Source organism: Anneissia japonica, unplaced genomic scaffold, assembly GCF_011630105.1.
Source record: "Anneissia japonica isolate Jap-2015-1 unplaced genomic scaffold, ASM1163010v1 scaffold288036_len564833_cov171, whole genome shotgun sequence".
Lineage (NCBI taxonomy): Eukaryota > Metazoa > Echinodermata > Crinoidea > Comatulida > Comatulidae > Anneissia > Anneissia japonica.
The window spans coordinates 547078-565497 of record NW_022706414.1 but is presented as its reverse complement, the minus strand read 5'-3'; the positions used below and the strand labels follow the sequence as shown (position 1 = coordinate 565497).

The 18420-nt window shown below is 35.7% G+C and overlaps 2 protein-coding genes across 13 annotated transcripts; one reads left to right on the top strand and one right to left on the bottom strand.

The window, feature by feature from the left end:
* Positions 1-599: 599 nt before the first annotated feature.
* LOC117106135 lies at positions 600-12004 on the bottom strand. Of its 3 annotated transcripts, XM_033247485.1 has the most exons (4): positions 11872-11901; positions 7929-8018; positions 7563-7638; positions 600-1976 (listed from the first exon to the last, which is right to left on the bottom strand). In XM_033247485.1, exons 2-4 carry the CDS (start codon positions 8001-8003, stop codon positions 1822-1824), a joined length of 306 nt encoding a protein of 101 aa, XP_033103376.1. In that variant the 5' UTR covers positions 8004-8018; positions 11872-11901; the 3' UTR covers positions 600-1821. The 3 variants fall into 3 exon arrangements, 1 of the variants encoding a protein (XP_033103376.1); XR_004445004.1 differs by lacking the exon at positions 7929-8018 and having other exon boundaries at positions 11872-12004; XR_004445003.1 differs by lacking the exons at positions 600-1976; positions 7929-8018 and having other exon boundaries at positions 5626-7638; positions 11872-12004.
* LOC117106134 lies at positions 8817-18356 on the top strand. Of its 10 annotated transcripts, XR_004445000.1 has the most exons (7): positions 12076-12374; positions 12540-12626; positions 13042-13197; positions 15770-15919; positions 16426-16462; positions 16998-17042; positions 17765-18356. XR_004445000.1 is itself a non-coding variant. In XM_033247483.1 (5 exons), the coding sequence occupies exons 1-5, from the start codon at positions 12259-12261 to the stop codon at positions 17822-17824; spliced, it is 345 nt and encodes a 114-aa protein (XP_033103374.1). In that variant the 5' UTR covers positions 12076-12258; the 3' UTR covers positions 17825-18356. The 10 variants fall into 10 exon arrangements, 3 of the variants coding, with proteins under 3 accessions (XP_033103374.1, XP_033103373.1, XP_033103372.1); XR_004444999.1 differs by lacking the exon at positions 12076-12374 and adding an exon at positions 8817-12069 and having other exon boundaries at positions 13079-13197; positions 15770-16462; XR_004444997.1 differs by lacking the exon at positions 12076-12374 and adding an exon at positions 8818-12069 and having other exon boundaries at positions 15770-16462.
* The last annotated feature ends 64 nt before the right edge of the window (positions 18357-18420 follow it).

Here is an 18420-nt window from a genome sequence, read left to right as displayed (position 1 = left end):
AGGCGGTAGAAAAGTGAGAAAATCGGTAGCCTACCGCCTAAATCGGTAGGGTTGGCAGGTATGCAAAACTAGGATATGAATTTGAACCGCCAGTAATTCCAATTAGAGACCTGGAAAGAGCAAGCACATTGGGGCCAACATCGAATGTGGATGATGAGCTAGCCTGCTGGGAACGCCTGCATCATAGTGCAAGTGTGATATGTGCACTGTAAACCGAAAAATCAAAGGATTGTTTGTGCTGCCATGAAAGCATGCACTCGCATAAAATGTCAAAAAAACAATGGGCTTATTCGACTGGTTCATTTCGTTGACTATTATTTTCATTCGACTGGTTTGTAAAATAGACTTCATTAACAATGAAAATTAACGTAAACCAGAGTGTGTTAATCAGGGTTAAGTTATCCGCATGACCAAAACAAACATGGCCGATTGTTGAGTTTAGAAACAACATTTGCGTTAATATTATTTAAATTAAATTTCAGAAAATAAAAATTATAATATTTACCCACATGAAGTCAAAAAATAAAATTTGTAGGCTAACAGAATTAAAAAACTGGATGAATATATTTTTTTTTACGAAAAGCCCATACTGCCACAAGCTGAAGCAATCTTGACTACGCACCGTGTATTGCAGTTAACCATGCAGCCATTTTTTTAGGTCGAGTATTTACAAGTTTTCTATTCAACTGGTCATCTTCGTTAAGTAGGATTTTACCGCTGCGCAGATGGACGTGGTTTTAAGGAGGAACGACCAGTCGAATACGGCTAATGTCTCGGCAAATAGTCTGGTCGTGTTAAGGATGTACCGGGAAAAAATTGTTAACAAAGCTTTCTTGGTATCAATCGATGCGCACGAGTGTCCCCTTTAAGATGTGAAAACTCCTCTTCGATCCTCCTTGGGGGAAAAAAAAGTTATAGCCATTTTAGTTAGGTACCCCATTTTCAGTCAAATTCAACACTACAGATATGATGATACTGTAAGCCTATACCTATATAATTTGTTGTCTTATGTTCAAATGCTTAAAAACCAGTAACCAGAAACACACGAGGTATCTGGAGACAAAAGGGAACCTATGTGCTAGAGGAAGGGTACCTTTGGGGAGGGGAACGTGTGGGGAATGGTGATAAGGGTCAATCTAGCATTAATTGGTGATATTTATTATTACTTTGAACACTGTATAAAATTACATAAATGGAATTGTATACGTATACTCTCCACGACAAAATATAAAGTAGTATTTAAAAGTTGTCAATGTCCATTGGCACTGTGGTTGCGTTTTGGCAGTCTGCACCTCAACAATCACGACACACAGTTACACAACTTAGTCCACTTTTTTGACAGGAACAAAGACTGGTGCTGCAGGGGTTTCATGAAGATATCTTACATTTGCAGTGCACATACGTTAGTATATCATCAATGGCAGGTTCCATGTCGGTCATAACAGGTGCAAGTCCGCCACTGTCTACAATCCACCCCCATTCGGAAGGTTCTATTTGAGATACATTTAGATTCTTCCACACTATAACTTGTAGATGCACTGTCAGACTGTGTTGGAATGCAGCTTGTTCAGTAGGGGAAAGTCGCTCTGTTCGCATTTTGGAGGAAGTTGCTGCAAGCTCTCTGTAGCGAGCATGCATCATCTTGACCAATAATTGTGCACCATTGTTGCACTTCTATTGAATTCTTAACAAGCTTCAAGATCTTGCATTTTCCATGACCAAAAACTGCAGAAGTTGTATTGCATCCACCCCATGAGTGAATTACTAGGAGAATGACATCCCTGTGTAACTGCCCTAAAACCTCTCTGATATTAATCAGCTTCAGTGGTTTCTTTGGCTCTGAGCGCATGTGGATATCAGCCATATCTTTTTTCCGGTGGATCTCACGAGGATGCCTTTGATACATTGGGTTGGAATTAATTCTCCTAAAGCTTCATAGTAGAGGTCTTTTAAATCCTCATTTGTCACACCACCATCTAAAAATATAAATAAATAATTAAAAATAAGACATTATTAAAAATATCAAATTCTGCTTTATTTCTATTAGATTATCGGCATTCCTCAACCTCTGCTTGTGGCCTAGTGTAGTAAATAAGTATTTGAGAGTATAGCTAATTAATATATGTAGGCCTACCTAGCCAATACTGTATAGACATCTGGTATAGATTAAAAATCTAGGCTTAAAGGTTGCCAAGGTCAATTTTGCTCTTATTCATAAGTATTGTTTATGTTGTGGTATAGTGTAGCACAGAAATCTTTGCTATGTTGTTTTATTAGTATTTACCAGGGAACAGTGAAATTACATGGAAACATCTCGAACCGAACATCAAAGGTTATAACCCGCCGTACCGCCGCTCTTATCATAATCAACTAACAAAACAATTTACAACTTAATTATGACGACCCAATTGCTTTGCGCATGCTCGCTATTGTGTAAACTACACGATTTAATACTTCCTTCATTGTGTTCTCATGGTGATAGACGTCGTATCATAACATGATCATACCAGGGAACAGTTAAATTACACCACCTAAATGTCATACAGAAAGGATAAATGGGGACTAGGCCTACGGGCCTACATCTTGACCTGTGCTATGAGCTAAGCTCCCCATTCAAGAACGTTGTGTGAACACAACTCAGTGTCCATTATCCAGTCATCATCGACTATCCAAAAACACACACAAACGTTTTTAATAATGATAAAATCAAATAAAATGTTTCCATTTTATCAAGATTTCAGAATATTCAAAAATAAATATTATCGTTGCATAAATGTCTTCTTTTCAAATGTCATAATTATAATAATAACCATTTATTTTGGATTTATACTTCAAAAACCTCAAACAAATATGTTAAAAGAAATATTATTGTGTAAACACATTAATTTCTTTTGGTAGTGTTTTTTCAAAACATTGAAATGTGTTTGAAAAAAAAAAACACATTAATGTGATTTGGTGACACACTTTTTACCACTTTACATGAAACACATGGTGATTAAGCATAGACATGTGTTTCAATATGTAAACGAAACACATAGAAACACATAATAAACACATAAAATGTGTGTAGTAACAGGGTGCTCCTTCTCACCCTTACACCTCCTTTCAAAATTGTTATCATTTGCTTGACTTCCCACATTTGTGAAGACTTTCATCTTGTGAAATAGTAATGAAAAATACTAAACTTTTACCTCCCATAGACTTTCGCCTGGTCTTTTCTTTCAGCTTTCTGTGACCTACCCATAATGATCCAGCTAAATCGTACTGTATTCAGCTGCAGATCCAGCTAAATCGTACTGTTCAGCTGCACAGTACAAAATAATGCATTCAAAAGTCAAAGTTTGAACAAACGCATTGCAAAATTGAAACTGTTCAGCAAGGTTTGGCCATATAAATGCATTTAAAATTACTGTGGATTACACTAAAATGATCAAGTCTTCCATTTCTCTTTGGTTGTACAGAAATGATCTTGGATCAGTTTGTTTTTTATTTAGTTTATGTTTGTAGCAGTAGTTTTTTATTATACTTGGCTTCTTTGGCCAGATCAGCAGCGCAGGGAGGTAGAGACAGTCCATCACGCTTACATTTTACAACTCTGTCCATTAGCACAGAAACAAATGAGTAAGTTTTCTTCTCAAAAACTGGGCGGACAGACCAGCTCTTACACATCTTAGAATACGCTTGAGAGTACATTAACGAACCTTTGTTTGGCCCTTTAGACGCAACCATTTGCCCTCAGCCAATATGCGAATTGTGGTCTATTGCTGCAAGCTGTGTTCGAGCGAGCATGCTTTTATATGGGAAGTGTAAGCGTTTTGGACAATATTGCAGCATCATTGAATGGTATGATTCAATGTTCCCTGTGTGACAGAAGTCTGTCAAGCCAGACAAAGAGTCCAAAATGCCCTTATCCAGCACTACACTTTCAAGTTCTCTGTATGCTTTTGATGTTGGATTTATCCGTTTCTTGCGCTCATTTTGTTCTGGCGAGTAGGCAGCATGACCACATGTTTTCGTCTCTTCTCCCTCTTTCCACTCATGCTCCCCAGTTATGTGGTGAAGAAGTGACAACCATCTTTCTTTCAAAATGCTGGCACTTCCTTTGCAATGCTGTGAACAGTTCCACAAATGATTGGATATACACTGTATCCATCCTATGAGCTCAGCTGTAGCCTTTGTCCTACCCTTTTCTGCTAGCTTTTTCCTTATGCTTTTGGCCACGTGCCACACATCATACTGATGCTTAATGTCTTCGTATTTGTCACGCATCAGGCATTTAATTTGGACGTGCCTGTCTGTGGCAATAGTGTCGATTATGCAGCCAGAGTCTATCAACCTATTAATGGTTCTGATCAGTCCTTCCTTCTCCATGGCATTTGAATTTTTCACCTCGCTGACCTGAATCAATTCAAAATAAAAAATCATACCCGTTTCCTGCTCCATCAGAGTATATGTCCCGTACTTTGCATTATAGCCAGGAGAATCACACCTTCCATCTCCTGACAGTTTGAGTTTCTTGCCTTTTGACGCTTCAATAATATCTGCCCTCATTTCTCCCCAATATCTATTGATAACAGGGAACAAATACTTGAGTTGAATTTGATAAAACGTTGTCTTCCCAATCAATTCTAGGTTCATTGTTCGGCAAAACTTTTTCACAGACATGTAGGTGTTGCCACTAAACAAAATCCCAGCTGCACATAACAGATTACCAGCTGGCATGCCCCCTAACATGGGCTGTGAAAACCAATGCGATTCATGTTCATTTATGCAATGTAATTTTGCTTTGACCATTGTACCTTGCAGAGATTTCTGAACATTCTCTATACTACACTGGCAGACAGGACAAATTGTGCGGTTTAAAAGAATGTCAAGTGCACTTTCAAAAACTATGAATTTCTTTTCTGTTGCAATGTTTTCATCAAACATTATTTCTTCGTCAGTACTTTCTCCTGATTCAGATTCAGAATCTGGTTGGTATGTTTTATCGCCATCACTTTCATCAATGAAGTCACTTTCTGAGTCATCATCACTCGATGAATTGCTCTCTGATAGTACCAGTTGCTCTTCATCAACTTCTTCAATTTGACTAGGTAGGCTAACCTGGTTTTGACCATATTTATGGTCATGCAACACAACCTGTGGTGTTGCAACTTTCACTGGGCCAGGACAAGACAGACAGGTGCAGAATATACCATCTGTTTGGACTGCAATGCTAGCAAAATTATTAGACTCTGACATCAGTTCAAGTTCAGATTCAGGCATTGGTTCGGGCAAAGGTTGAACATCTACCATTGAAGATGTTGGTTCTGCATCACTGTTAGTGTTATCTTTGTTGTCAGTTCCTTTTAGCATTGAAGTTAACAGCTGTAAAAAAAATAAAAACAAGTAAATGATGCATCTCTGCATAATAATTCTACATACAAAATTTATGAGATTTCTAAAGTCAAAAGAAATAAAAAAAATAAAAAAATTGTGTAAAGCTAAATTTGCAATAGACTCCCGTCTCATGTTCACTAACCACTTCTTCAATAGAACAGGTCGGTTCAAGGGTAGCTTATGGAAGCTAACATTCTTCGTAGGATCCGACTTATTTTTGCAGCCAAATGCCGTACAAAACACCATTGTAACTGTGTAGCGAACACAATGTACTAATTATAAATTTTATCAACAAAAGAGTAATTATACAAACGATGAATAGAAATAGAATAGTACTGCAATTTATTCGGTTCAACAATAACAAGATCGATCGAGATGAGGCGCCAAGCTAGCTAGCGCGCATGCTCATTATACTTTGTGTACATTCTGATATGACCGCAGGTCAGGTTATTAGCCAATCCGTGCAGCAGATTTGCTTAGCCAATAGAAGCGCCGAACACCACCGCGAATCTTGAAATCTTCATCTTCCGTATCTTACGTCACAATGAAGCGGTCTATAGGTCAAGATGGTGATTTTCAATCTTCTTAGAAAAAACGTTAAAATGCTGTTTACTGGAAACTCACAAATCTACTACAAATTTGAAGTACACTAAATAGTAAGTTTGTTGGACAACTTTCCAATGGTTGACTAGGGAATTTAGGGTGGTCTTTTCCTTTAAGATTTTTCTTTGTGGTAGGTGTTGTCTCATGTCTGTTGGCACATTTTCAAGTTTGCTCTCTTATCATTAATTGGGCTATGCCTTGTGGATTGTCAGTTTAACACCTGCGTATTTGACCCAACAAACAAACGTATGGCCAATTTTGGTGATTTAATAGTTTCATTTTCCATTTTCTTCATGGTTCTAAAAATTTGCCTGTAATTTTCAGGCATTAATTGAAAAATTTCCAAAATAGTGTTTTTGAGGGTGTTTTAATCGTAATTGGACTCAGTGATGCTATTCATTGCATCCTTTGCCTTTACCTATATGCATTGACAAATTCTCCTAACCCATGTGCATTCTTCCCAATCTCTCCTTTTGGCATAATTTTCAAATGCAGTGAAATAATCTGTTGAAATAGTTGATGTATTTTCATTTCAGGTGTTGGAGTTTGGTGTGGTGACTGATGTAGCACACTTTGGGCTGATGTGTTTTTGACCTACATTTGGTGTCAGTATTTGGTCTTAAGTTGTAATAAATAAGAAAACTGGAAATCACCAGACCAATGGAGCTTGTTGTTATGCAGACTTACACATACCACAGGAATTGGTGTTTTTTCATAGAAACTGTTTACCTTTAAAAAATAAGGCATATTTTCAATATTGGCCAATTTAACTAGACAAATGTAAACAAAGGGTATACCAAATTGAGGTCATTTGACTGACAGGCACAATCAGTCAATTATTCTAATTGGAAAGTACTAATAAATATTTATATTTATTGTATTTCAAGAAAACTGGAAATATTTACTCACCAGACCAATGGAGCTTGTTGTTATGCAGACTTACACATACCACAGGGATTGGTGTTTTTTCAGAGAAACAATTTACCTGTAAAAAATAAGGCATATTCAACTAGACAAATGTAAAAAAAGGGGGCATAATCAGTTAATTATTCTAATTGGAAAGTACTAATAAATATTAATATTTATCTTATTTCAATTATAATTATTTTATAAAGTGTGATTTGGAGTTGCGCAGTGTGCGTGTGGGTATGTAGCAACAACATACTGTGAATGATTTGATTGGCTGAATTTGACAGCAATTTTTTGTATATAGGCCTATCATGCTGTTCCATTCTCCTTTACCCCAATTCCTGAGTTGTTAATAATAAATTAAACCAGGGTCTTGCATAACAGAAAACTGGAAATCTTTGTATATTCACCAGACCAATGGAGCTTGTTGTTATGCAGACTTACACATACCACAGGGATTGGTATTTTTTCAGAGAAACTGTTTACCTTCAAAAAATAAGGCATATTTTTAATATATAATAGGCCGATTCAACTAGACAAACGTAAACAAAGGGTATACCAAATTCAGGTCATTTGACTGACAGGCACAATCAGTCAATTATTCTAATTGGAAAGTACTAATAAATATTTATATTTATTGCATTTCAAGAAAACTGGAAATCTTTACTCACCAGACCAATGGAGCTTGTTGTTGTGCAGATTTACACATACCACAGGGATTGGTGTTTTTTCAGAGAAACTATTTACCTGTAAAAAATAAGGCATATTCAACTAGACAAACGTAAAAAAAAAGGGGTACCAAATTCAGGTCATTTGACTGACAGGCACAATCAGTTAATTATTCTAATTGGAAAGTACTAATAAATATTGATATTTATCTTATTTCAATTATAGCTACAGTATTTTCTAAAGTGTGATTTGGAGGTGCGCAGTGTGCATGTGGGTATGTAGCAACAACATAGCTGTTGTAACAACTGTGAATGATTTGATTGTCTGAATTGTACATAGGCCTATCATGCTGTTCCATTCTCCTTTACCCCAATTCCTGAGTAATCAAACAAGTCTGTCCTGTGGCACGTCTTCAAAATGGTATCACAGCTGGAAAAGTCCATTATCTCGGAAGGTTGCTGATAAATAGTTAATCAAAAAATCATATTTATATTTTCTTAATTGTTAAAATCTATTTAAAATATACTAAATTAATGAAACAGAAAATCTGTCACCATAGAATTTTTCCTTTTTTTTTTAAATGGAGCATTTTTTTTTAGTTTGTTGTATATCCAAGGAGGTATAAAAATAATCTGTCCTCAAAATACTTTTATCTGACTTCCTGGGAGCATGGTAATTTCTGAAGGTCACTCACCCTGGTTGCAAGGAAAAATTTGGTAAAGGAGAATGGAACCTGGTGTTGTACATGTTAGTTGTATAAATAATATCTGTATTAAACAACAACTAGACCAGGCTAGGCTAAGCCTATTGCATTCATGGGTGCAGATCCTATGGGAAAGTGGAAGTATCCCCTCACTAATTTTATATGGGAGATTGTTCCCACTACCTTTTATCATTAGCAAAATAATGGTTATATTTAAAAACCCACAAGTTTTTAGGGCCTTTGGTCCCTGAATCCTGATCAAGATGATTTTTGTGGCAAATCCTTGAACCCAGCTCAAAAAGTGTTATTTCTGGTCGCAAGAGGTTGGGTAATAATTACTCAGATTTTCTCACCTCAGCTCCAGCCATGGTGGGGTGGAGATGGATAGGACTCACCAATCACTGACATGGTCAATGTATTTCAATCGCAGATTTCAAATTAACCACTTAAACCCTTGTTGTCTCTTAAACTTTCCTTCTTATTTCATGAGTAACATTTACATTTGAACTTGTAAACTTGTGCAGCAGCTGAGAAACTCTTTAAATCTGGTATGCACTCTCTGGATTTATTTTTTTTCTCTTTCGTAGGGTCGTCCCACTTTTATTTCATAAAAGTATGATTATTTGTACACTTGCGTCTTAGTTTGCTTTACATCTCATGGTCAAAAATTGCTTATCTTCTTGTGCGTTAGGTTCTTTATGTTACCTTACATTTTCGTATTTTCTACTTTGCTTACTTAAATTTTTCTTCCGATTTCATCCTTCATTAACACTCTCTGGATTTCATCTTGCTGAATACAAGTGTAATTTTCAACTTCAGTCAACTTGTATTAATGCTGAATTGATGTCGCTTCTGCTTAGCCTCATTGCATACCTGGGATTACTTTTGATAAAGCAATGTTCCAAAAACTGGAATAAGGCATACAAACTCTAGAAGGTCATCTGTTGTGCCCGCTTCAACACTTTTGCTTGTACGTTCCTGCTCCTTGTCTTTCCACAAGCACCAGGTGGCCATTGCTGTGGATTCATGCTTTATTTATGTATTAAGTAGACAGTTTTAAAAACCTTTACTCAACAAATTTTTTTTACTCACCAGGGCATTTTGAGCGGATCAATTGGTGCTTGTGGTTGTCATTTGTGATCATCTAGTGTAGTGCAATATTATCCGACGCCATAGATGTTGATGATGGTGAAATTGCCCTCTGGCCCCTGCTCTTGTTGGTGGCAAAATGTTGTTCCAGACTGGATCAAACTCCAATGCCTTGCCTCGGTTTAGTCTCGCGTTCAACGTTCTGATGCCCAAATCCTGAAAGATTTTGCGTGGAAAGTCTCTTGGTTCCTTGACCAGCACTGTTACATTTTCCCAGTTGATGTTGTGACCTACATCCATATTGAAACTCCTGAAGTGATCAGAGGGCTTCTTAGAAAGGATAACAGCTGGAAAAAAAGTTTTTGCTAAAGAGTTAATAGTAGACAATGTTAGTCAACTCTTTAGTTGACCAGCACCGTGACATTTTTCCAGTTGATGTTGTGACCTTGAAACTCCAGAAGTGATCAGGGAGCTTCTTAGAAAAGGATAACAGCTGGAATACAGGTTTGGCTAAAGAGTTAACAGTAGACAATGTTAGTCAACTCCTAAGTTTCCGCTTAAAAATAACATACTTTGTGTTAATGGAAACAATTCTACCAGCAATGTGATGGCTGCGACATGGGAGTCCCTGTAGTCCATTATATGCCAACGTTTACATTGAGTTTTTCGAACAAAAAGCCCAAACATTAGCTCTCAACAAACATTGTGTCTGGTTCCAGTATGTTGATGATGCGTTCTGCGTAAATAAGAACACGCTGCTGGACGAATTCACAGATCACATTAATAGTTGGAACAAAAACATCAATGTCACACAAGAGAATGAAGTAAAAAGATAACTACCAATCCTTGACATGTTGATTTCACATAAACCCAATGAGTTGCTGAAAGTACTGTAAGTGTATAGAAAGGCATACTGATCAATACTTGAACTTTACCATACACCGTCATAAGTTGAGTGTGTTACATTAATGCACCAGATGGAATTGGTTGTTACGGATCCGATAGATAAAGCTGAGAAGATTTTTCACGTAAAGGAAGCATTACACAACTGTGATTATGGAGAATGGACTGTCTTTCGTGCGGAGAAAACAAAATACCAGTAAGAACATTTTCAGAAAAAGTTTAGAAGGACCTTTACCTCAGCCAGCATTAGTACATATTTTAGACCTTTGAACACACATGTAGGGATAGAACTGCACTGGAGTAACAGGCAGGTGTGTTATACAGCATCCCATGCAAAAACTAACACTATCTATATTGGCTAATCTGGTCGTAAGCTAGAGAAAATGTTTTCAAAACATATGTCTAAAAGCTGCCAGTTCTAAATCAACCGTAAGAGAGCAAGTGGAACATAGCAAAGGTCACAACATTAACTGGAAAAGTGTGATGGTGCTGGACAAGGAACCAAGAGACTTTCCACACAGAATCTTTGAGGTAATCCACATCAGAACGTTAAACCAGAGAATAGACTGAGGCGAGGAATTGGAGTTGGATCCAGTCTGGAACAACTTTTTAGCCACCAACAAGACCAGGGGGCCGAGGGCAGATTTATCTTTGACAACACATCAATATTTATGTACTGTATACAGCACTGTAATTACAACTACCAGTTGGTCCGGTGAAAGCACGCTGGTGAGTTAACAAAATTTGTAGGCAGGGTGGAAGAACTGTCTAATAAAAGATATGCTTATTTGAATAATTTTTGATAGGAAATATTAACTAAGTTTTATACTAAAGAAGACATTTCTTCCCTAGAGCCTTGGAAAGGACACAAAAGCAGAGTTCAGAAAAATACTGCTTTTGGCTTTCCAGTAAATAAGCCTGTCCCTAACTCTTACGAACAAATTCAGTAGGTGACACATTATTAAGAATTTTGAAGCCAACAATAAGCTGCTTATATATAAATATATCTTTTACACTTTTATCAAGTGTCTTCAGTCCATCATAATAGTATGTCTCTAAATCTCATAATTATTTGAGCTGGTCTCTTAATATCAATCGTTTTGTCACCTGGAACTAAACAATATATGTAATAATTGGAAGAACCAATTTAACAAAATAGACCATGACATGTTTTTACTACACTTTAAATCCTAATAACCTGAAAGTTTGTTATTAAAACACCAAGCAATTTAATTTTACCCCATTTTTCAAGTCCTTAATTACCACCTGCTAGGCAATTTCTATGCTATTAACAATATTTTTCAATTTGTAAATATCCTCCTGATTACAATGGCCTCTATGTCATGACTTGCATTTACATTGTCCTTATTTCCTTCCTGATGTTGAACTAAAAGCTAGGGTGGATCAGTACGGCTCTTTGTCATAGCTGTAGCACTTATAGTGTTTATTGATTCCTGTTAAAGTCTTTGTATATTGATGATGGCTGTATACTTGAACCGTCTGCCCGTCTGTTGACTTTCTATCTCTTTTGGTTGTTTTAGTTAGTGTTGCATTACAATTTTTAAAATACTTGGCTGTTTGGAAATATACCCTTTTAACAGTGTTGTTGAGCTTACTGTATATGAATTGTCTACCAGCTTCAGGAATATCCATCATTACATACATGGTGCTTATTCAATGCCTGTTCAGTGGCTGATCTTCGTTTTGTTGATCAACTCCACCTTGTCGCATACTACTGACAGCTTGCCATCCTGACACATGATTGCTTGATCCATTTGTACTTGGAAACAAGAACAGGTTATCCTCTACACCAGGTATAACAGATCTTGTTTCTCAGCTTTATATGATCTTTTTACAGCTTCAATAGTATCATTAGGAAAGAGCACTGGCAAGGCACAATGATGTGCTTATTTCCCTTTCCACTTTGATACGCAATCTTGTAGTGATCAGCCAATGCTTTATCAAGTGGGTCAAGGTTTTTCAACTGTACTTGGTCTAATCAAATGCCATTTTTAGCATCCTTCCACTCTCTCAGCAAGAGACCACAATCTTCGCTGCCTCTGCGTGCATTAAAAAGTGTTAGGCGACACACAGCCAAATCTTTCAATTCTTTGAAGAGGTGAGAATCCCAGAAGGTCAACTGATCTGATGTTATCTCATGCATTCTCTTATGACTCTGTAATTTTAAGATTTTGTCCTCATCCTCTGTAAGCAAAGCCTTTGGGCATCTTTAATGTAATAACCATGTCAGACAGGACTTCTCCAAAGGTTTCTTCATTTCCAGATACAGCGATGCCAACCGTCTCATGTCAGTCATTACAGACCGCCTACACATCACCAAAGAACCTGATGCGACTGATCTTTCTCTCTGGTAAGATGGTTTAGTTGCTTAGACTGTGATTTGTTAATTTTTAATATGTCTTCTATCTTGGATGTGAAGTAGAAAAACAGTTTTCTATAGACTGAATTTGAAAAGGCTAAGCAGCGACCGTCTTGCAGAATAAGGGATGTGGTCAGTATGCTTGATGCAACATGTTCAAATGAAGGCTATAAAGGTGTCAAATTTCCTCAAAATACTCCTTCAGCAAAAAATTGCTGTCAGAATTGGCATGTAAAATACAAAAAAAATAAAACAGTGTTCATCGAATTCAATACTTCCCTGTACCAGGGAATTTTATTGACTAAAGTATATATTATATGCGGTTATTTACTCTGGTATTGTAACAAAGTTACAATAGAATTTCTTTACACACAATATTTACTATTTATTTATTCATTACTTACAGTTTTAATTTCTGCTCTTCATTCTCTGAATCACTTCAGCATATGAGTGTGGGTCACCAATGTTGTCATCTTCATTTGGAGAGATGTCGCCTTCATTTGGAGGGATGTCAACTTTGATGTGCCTTGGTCTATATAATTTACAATTAGGCTTCCTAAAGGTAATTCCTTTCCACATTTCAAGAACTAGTGCTGAACTCTCTTAATTCCATTCAAATAATTGCTTTTAAATCAGCAAAATAGTAAGGTAAACTTGAATGACGACTCAATTTGTATCTGATAACCACAAATATTGACCTTAGCAATATTACGATTATTCCAAATGCTCCTGTATGCTTTCTTTCGACTGAGATAACCAATTCCCTGATATAAAATAAACCTAGGAAAGTTTTGTTTTATATCCACTATAATGTAGACCAGTTGATGAGGAAATGCTGTTGGACATTCAATGACTGTTGCACCACAAAGTTGTAGCAAAGATGTTGAATTAACAATAAAATTTTAACTAAACAGTTTCTTTAAAAAGTACCTTTATCTAATCCATTAAACACCCCTACAGGACATAATTTGTCCCTTGGACATTCTGGCACTTCATGTTTCTTGCCATTCAAGTATCTCCCTTTACTTCAAATTCCTCTTCTGCTAATAAGTGACCATCCTTCAAACATTCTGTTACCCCTGTAAAAGAAGTGAATTTGTATTTGTACTGGCAAAGAATAACCAGCCAAAACAAAAATACAATTGAAATACGGAAATAAAAACATCATTCATTGTGCAGTATTCTTACTCAACATACTTGTCACATATTTAATAATTTTTTCTTGCAGTAAAATTAAGATTTGTCACAGCATTCACATTAAACAATGTATAAATGTGTAGGAAACAATCCAACAACAACCTGCTATGCCTTAGAAATATTTCAGGGTCCTTGTGCACACTAACTTGGCATTTAAAAAAAAAAGTTTTTGGCATTTTGGTTTTATTTGACTGTACACATCAGTAATATTTTCAATTTGTTTAAATATTCCATGATATCTGCTCCTTGACACTTGTGCCATCTTGTCAAGGGCATATTTTGGTCGTAGAATTTACTATTTGTGTGAAATTTGTAGTAGCTGGCTTTTCATTTCATCGTCTGATGGTGTGGAAAACCAACCAATTCTATCTAATAGATGATAAATTCCTCATACTGGTCATCGTCCATTTGGCCTTCCAAGGCAGCAATCACTACACATCTTACACAAACTTAAAAAAAAGATTCCATCAACAACTGTGAAGGCACCTCCTTTTCTCCTAAGGGAGCACTAAAAAAAATGCCTGGTTTAGCCTTAGTGGGAAATAAGAATGATCATGTATCCTTTGAGCAATATTCTGCCAATCGCAAACCATTCATCATCTTGCCATTTTTGGTTTAAACAGGGAACAGAACCTTCTTCCCCATCTGCATTCCCTGAAAAGAATTCAGTCCAAAATGCATCTCTAGAAATATGTTTATATCGCTACCGTGTTCTACAAAACTAAAGCAAATCAACAGATGATATGCTATCATGTGCATCTTCATACATCACATTGTCACAAGGACTAAATGGGCTGAATTGAACAATGTCGTTATCATTAATATTATCTGATGTTATGCATTAGACAAAGGTGACTGAACTGCTTGTTGCTTTTCTTTTGTGATTTGCTAGAGTTGCATAACATTATTTCAATTCTGGACAGACTATCTAAAGAATACCCCAACGATTATAAACAAAATATTAACTCAACATATTAAAGCAAAACAAAACAATTATTAACAAAACTGCACACTTTAAACAGTTTCCATGGATTCAACTGATAGCAAAAACCGATTTGACTTAATTGACTTAATTATAAATAATGTTAGATAGTAGGCATATTATTATTTTTGCTCCAACGACCTCCTTGTGGCAACATAGTTTTTTAAATATCTTTTTTTTTTCTAACTTCTTCATTTTGTATAATTGTTTAGCTCTTACAAACTTTTTTAGTAATTTAAGTCAGCATTCCGCAAACTTTTTACTTCGCAGCCTATTTAGGATTCCAGGCACCAAGCCGCGGCCCAGCAGCCCAGCTGCGCCAGGGACCAACATAACAAATCCTGGCAAGAACATTCATGAAGCCTCCATGTATATACAATATTTTGACATCATTATCTGTTCTCTCAGTCCCTCCTTTTCTTTTCTGTTTTTGTAAAGCGCTTAGAAGCATTGTTTTGTATTAAGCGCTCTATAAGACCACATTATTATTATTATTATTATAAAATTTCATTGTATACAAAATAAATATTATTTTATTAAATAAATACTGTACGTTTTTGTTTCTCTGGCATCTGGCACTTCAGCAGCGTGTGCAAGCGACACATTCGCTTTAACAATGAAGCGGCTTTATTAAACTATTTTCTCCATGAAGAAACGTCTCTTTGTTATTTTTTTTAAATTTCCAGACTGTTTCATGGCCCTCCAAAAATGTGTCACTGCCCAAATTTGGGCCACGGACCATAGTTTGTGGAACGTCGATTTAAATGAATAAAAAAGCTATTTTTCTGGCAACCTATTTTTTTTTTTCAAAAATATATTTAATGTCCAAGGGACCAATGTTGTAAAGGTTTATCAGGAATATGTTTGCTTTAACCGTCACAGAGAGAGCAACCAGTTAAACATTAAATGGTTAAAAATTGTTATTTAATGAATGATAATGCATCTTGTATTTCAGTCATGGACCTATAACAGTCCGATAGAAGAAAGGTGGCCGAATACATGCGCCACAGCATTACAACCCAAGTTCGTTACTACAACGCCCAGCAGAGGCATCGTGATGCTGTGGTTCCAAAGAATTTAATTCATAGCATCAAAAATACAGAAAGTATTACATAAAATTTTTAGAAATAAGTTTTATTTTTGCTTGAACATTTTATCCTACTAATTCTTTTGTGCTTTTGAAGTTCAAGGTTGCATGATGTGCTAATCTATTTCTCTACACCATTAAAACCTCGGTTTGTTAACATACCTTGGGATTTTGTATCTTGGACAACGTTTCTATGGTAACTGGAGTTTTTGAGTTGTGGAAATAGGTGTGGCGCTAGTGAGGGGTAGTGGGGTCAAGTAAGACCACTACTCGTCGGGGAGAAAGAAATTATATAAACACCCTGATGCAGCATTTATTTTTCCCTCGAATAAAGGCCCCCTATATGACTGATAAAAAAATCTAATAGAAGCAACATAATTCTCAACATATTCAATTCTCTAACCTGGTTGGGATCAATATGTGATTATGAATATATTTTCAATGATGTTTCATGTTATATAATCAGCATCATTATTAGTGGAAAGAATTGTTACAAAAAATAAACCATCTTTATTCCGTTTTAGTCAAATGAAGCCTCATCTCTTGGAAACACTTTCATGTGTAAGTTATTTTTCATTCTATAATTGTAGCATATAAATAATATTTGATAATTGTAATACTGTATTGATTCAAACAAATGCCCCACTTCAAATAAACGTCTTCCTCGAATAAATTCCCCCATCTAGTGCCAAATTTGGAATAAACACCTCCCTAGAATTAATTTCTTGGTGCTTTATTTTTTATTCGAATAAACATCCACTAAATGACACCACATTCGATTAGTGTTCTACTCCAGTAAAATTACATTTTATTTAACCTGGTTGAGAACAATATGTCATGATATAAATGCAATAGCACATTTTGACAGTAATTTTGTGTTTTAGACTTTAAAGATATATAGTGAAACTATATAAGGGGAGTTTCTAATATTTCTCTACACTATTCATACAAACCACCTTTTATGTTGAATATATTTTTATTTTTTGTGATGTTGCATGTTATATAACCAATATCTTTATTAGTGGAAAAAGATGAATTGTTTCAAAAAATAAAGCAACTTTTCTTTTATAATGACTTGGGTTTTTTTTTTTTCTAGCACATCATTTTGAAATGCCTTTCAAACAAACAACTGCTGTCATGTGTAAGTTATTTTTGATTCTTTAATTGTAGTAGATAAATTATATTTCGATTTCAATTTCCATTTTCCCCCCTTGAATAATCACCCCATCTAGAGCCTCATTTGGAATAAATGCCTCCCTCCAACACCCTCATGCATTTATTTTTGCTTTGAATAAACATCTCAACACACTCTATTAATTTTCTACTGCAGTAGAATTGCATTTTTTCTAACCTGGTTCGGGATCAGTAAGTCTTATGATCACGTAATAACACATTTTAACAATAATAACACATGTAGCTTTCATATTTTTGGAACAACAAGAAGAAAGATAACCAGTTTTCTGCTTTTACATGCAATTGCCTATCCTGGGATATTTTCTTGTCTACTAACTAGTGCGCCGCCAGCGTTTCAGCCAGGGCAAATGTAAACATTGAAAGGCGTCTATTAATTAAGTCCCAAAATATTGTATTTATGTTGCATGGCTAGGGGGTGGGCTCTATTGCTAGGTTACCACAGTACTGTACTGTAGGACCCTAGTTCTAGGTGACCACTGCTTGAGGTATGTAAATGGTAAAAGCCTGGGCTGCTCATGCTACATTATTACTCTGAAAGTTACACAGTTGGCCCAAGAAAATAAATCATGAAAATTTAAATGATTTTAGTTTTCAACTTGCACATTCATTGCGTTTGTTTTTAAATATAATGTTCAATGTACTGTACAGCCTTTTTCATTTTTATTTCAGGTTTTTCAAAGAGGATATTTACTGTCTGAAAGATGTGTTTCACATTCCAGATCAAGTTAAAACATGTATTTCCCGTCGAAGTTAGATGGTACGACAGTTTTATGCTGCAGGAGTCAGGCCTACTGGATCAATTGATACAAACAATGAAATCATGTGTATTTATGGAGACCCAGTCTACCCTATAATACCTCAGCTTAAGCACCATTTAAAGGCAACCTGTCACCAATAGAACAGGTCTACTACAATAAGGCAATGAGTGAAGTGCGTGTCTCTGGAAAATGGTTATTTGGGGACATATTAAATTACTTTAAATTCACAGATTTTAAAAAATCACAAAATGTTGGAATGAGTGACTATTAAGTGATAAAATAAATAATAATTAATTTGGAAATGTTAAGCGCATAGAGTTCTAGATATGCGCTATATAAACATACAATAATAACAATAATAATAATAGTGTGTGCAGTGGGGAATATGTACACAGAAGCACATGTGATTTCTTTGAACTCAATCCTCCCGAATTAGATGATTATTTTCAGTGAATTTTGTTTGTTGGTCTGTTGACACAATAAAAGTTGATATCGGATATAAATACAAATCTCTTTTTATTCAATACATATTATTGGTCCATATTTGAAAGTCAAAAACCAAAGTAA

What these genes read in the sequence shown, in the direction of transcription:
- LOC117106134 (XM_033247481.1), top strand. Translation starts at nt 12,500, where the DNA reads ATGTCAGACAGGACTTCTCCAAAGGTTTCTTCATTTCCAGATACAGCG. An exon ending in GCGACTGATCTTTCTCTCTG is followed by an intron (nt 12,627 to 13,078) that starts GTAAGATGGTTT and finishes GAATCACTTCAG; the next exon opens with CATATGAGTGTGGGTCACCA. An exon ending in TACAATTAGGCTTCCTAAAG is followed by an intron (nt 13,198 to 15,769) that starts GTAATTCCTTTC and finishes CTTGTATTTCAG; the next exon opens with TCATGGACCTATAACAGTCC.
- LOC117106135 (XM_033247485.1), bottom strand. Translation starts at nt 8,003, where the DNA reads ATGGACTTTTCCAGCTGTGATACCATTTTGAAGACGTGCCACAGGACA. An exon ending in TTGATTACTCAGGAATTGGG is followed by an intron (nt 7,639 to 7,928) that starts GTAAAGGAGAAT and finishes TATTTTTTACAG; the next exon opens with GTAAATAGTTTCTCTGAAAA. An exon ending in CAACAAGCTCCATTGGTCTG is followed by an intron (nt 1,977 to 7,562) that starts GTGAGTAAAGAT and finishes TTATATTTTTAG; the next exon opens with ATGGTGGTGTGACAAATGAG.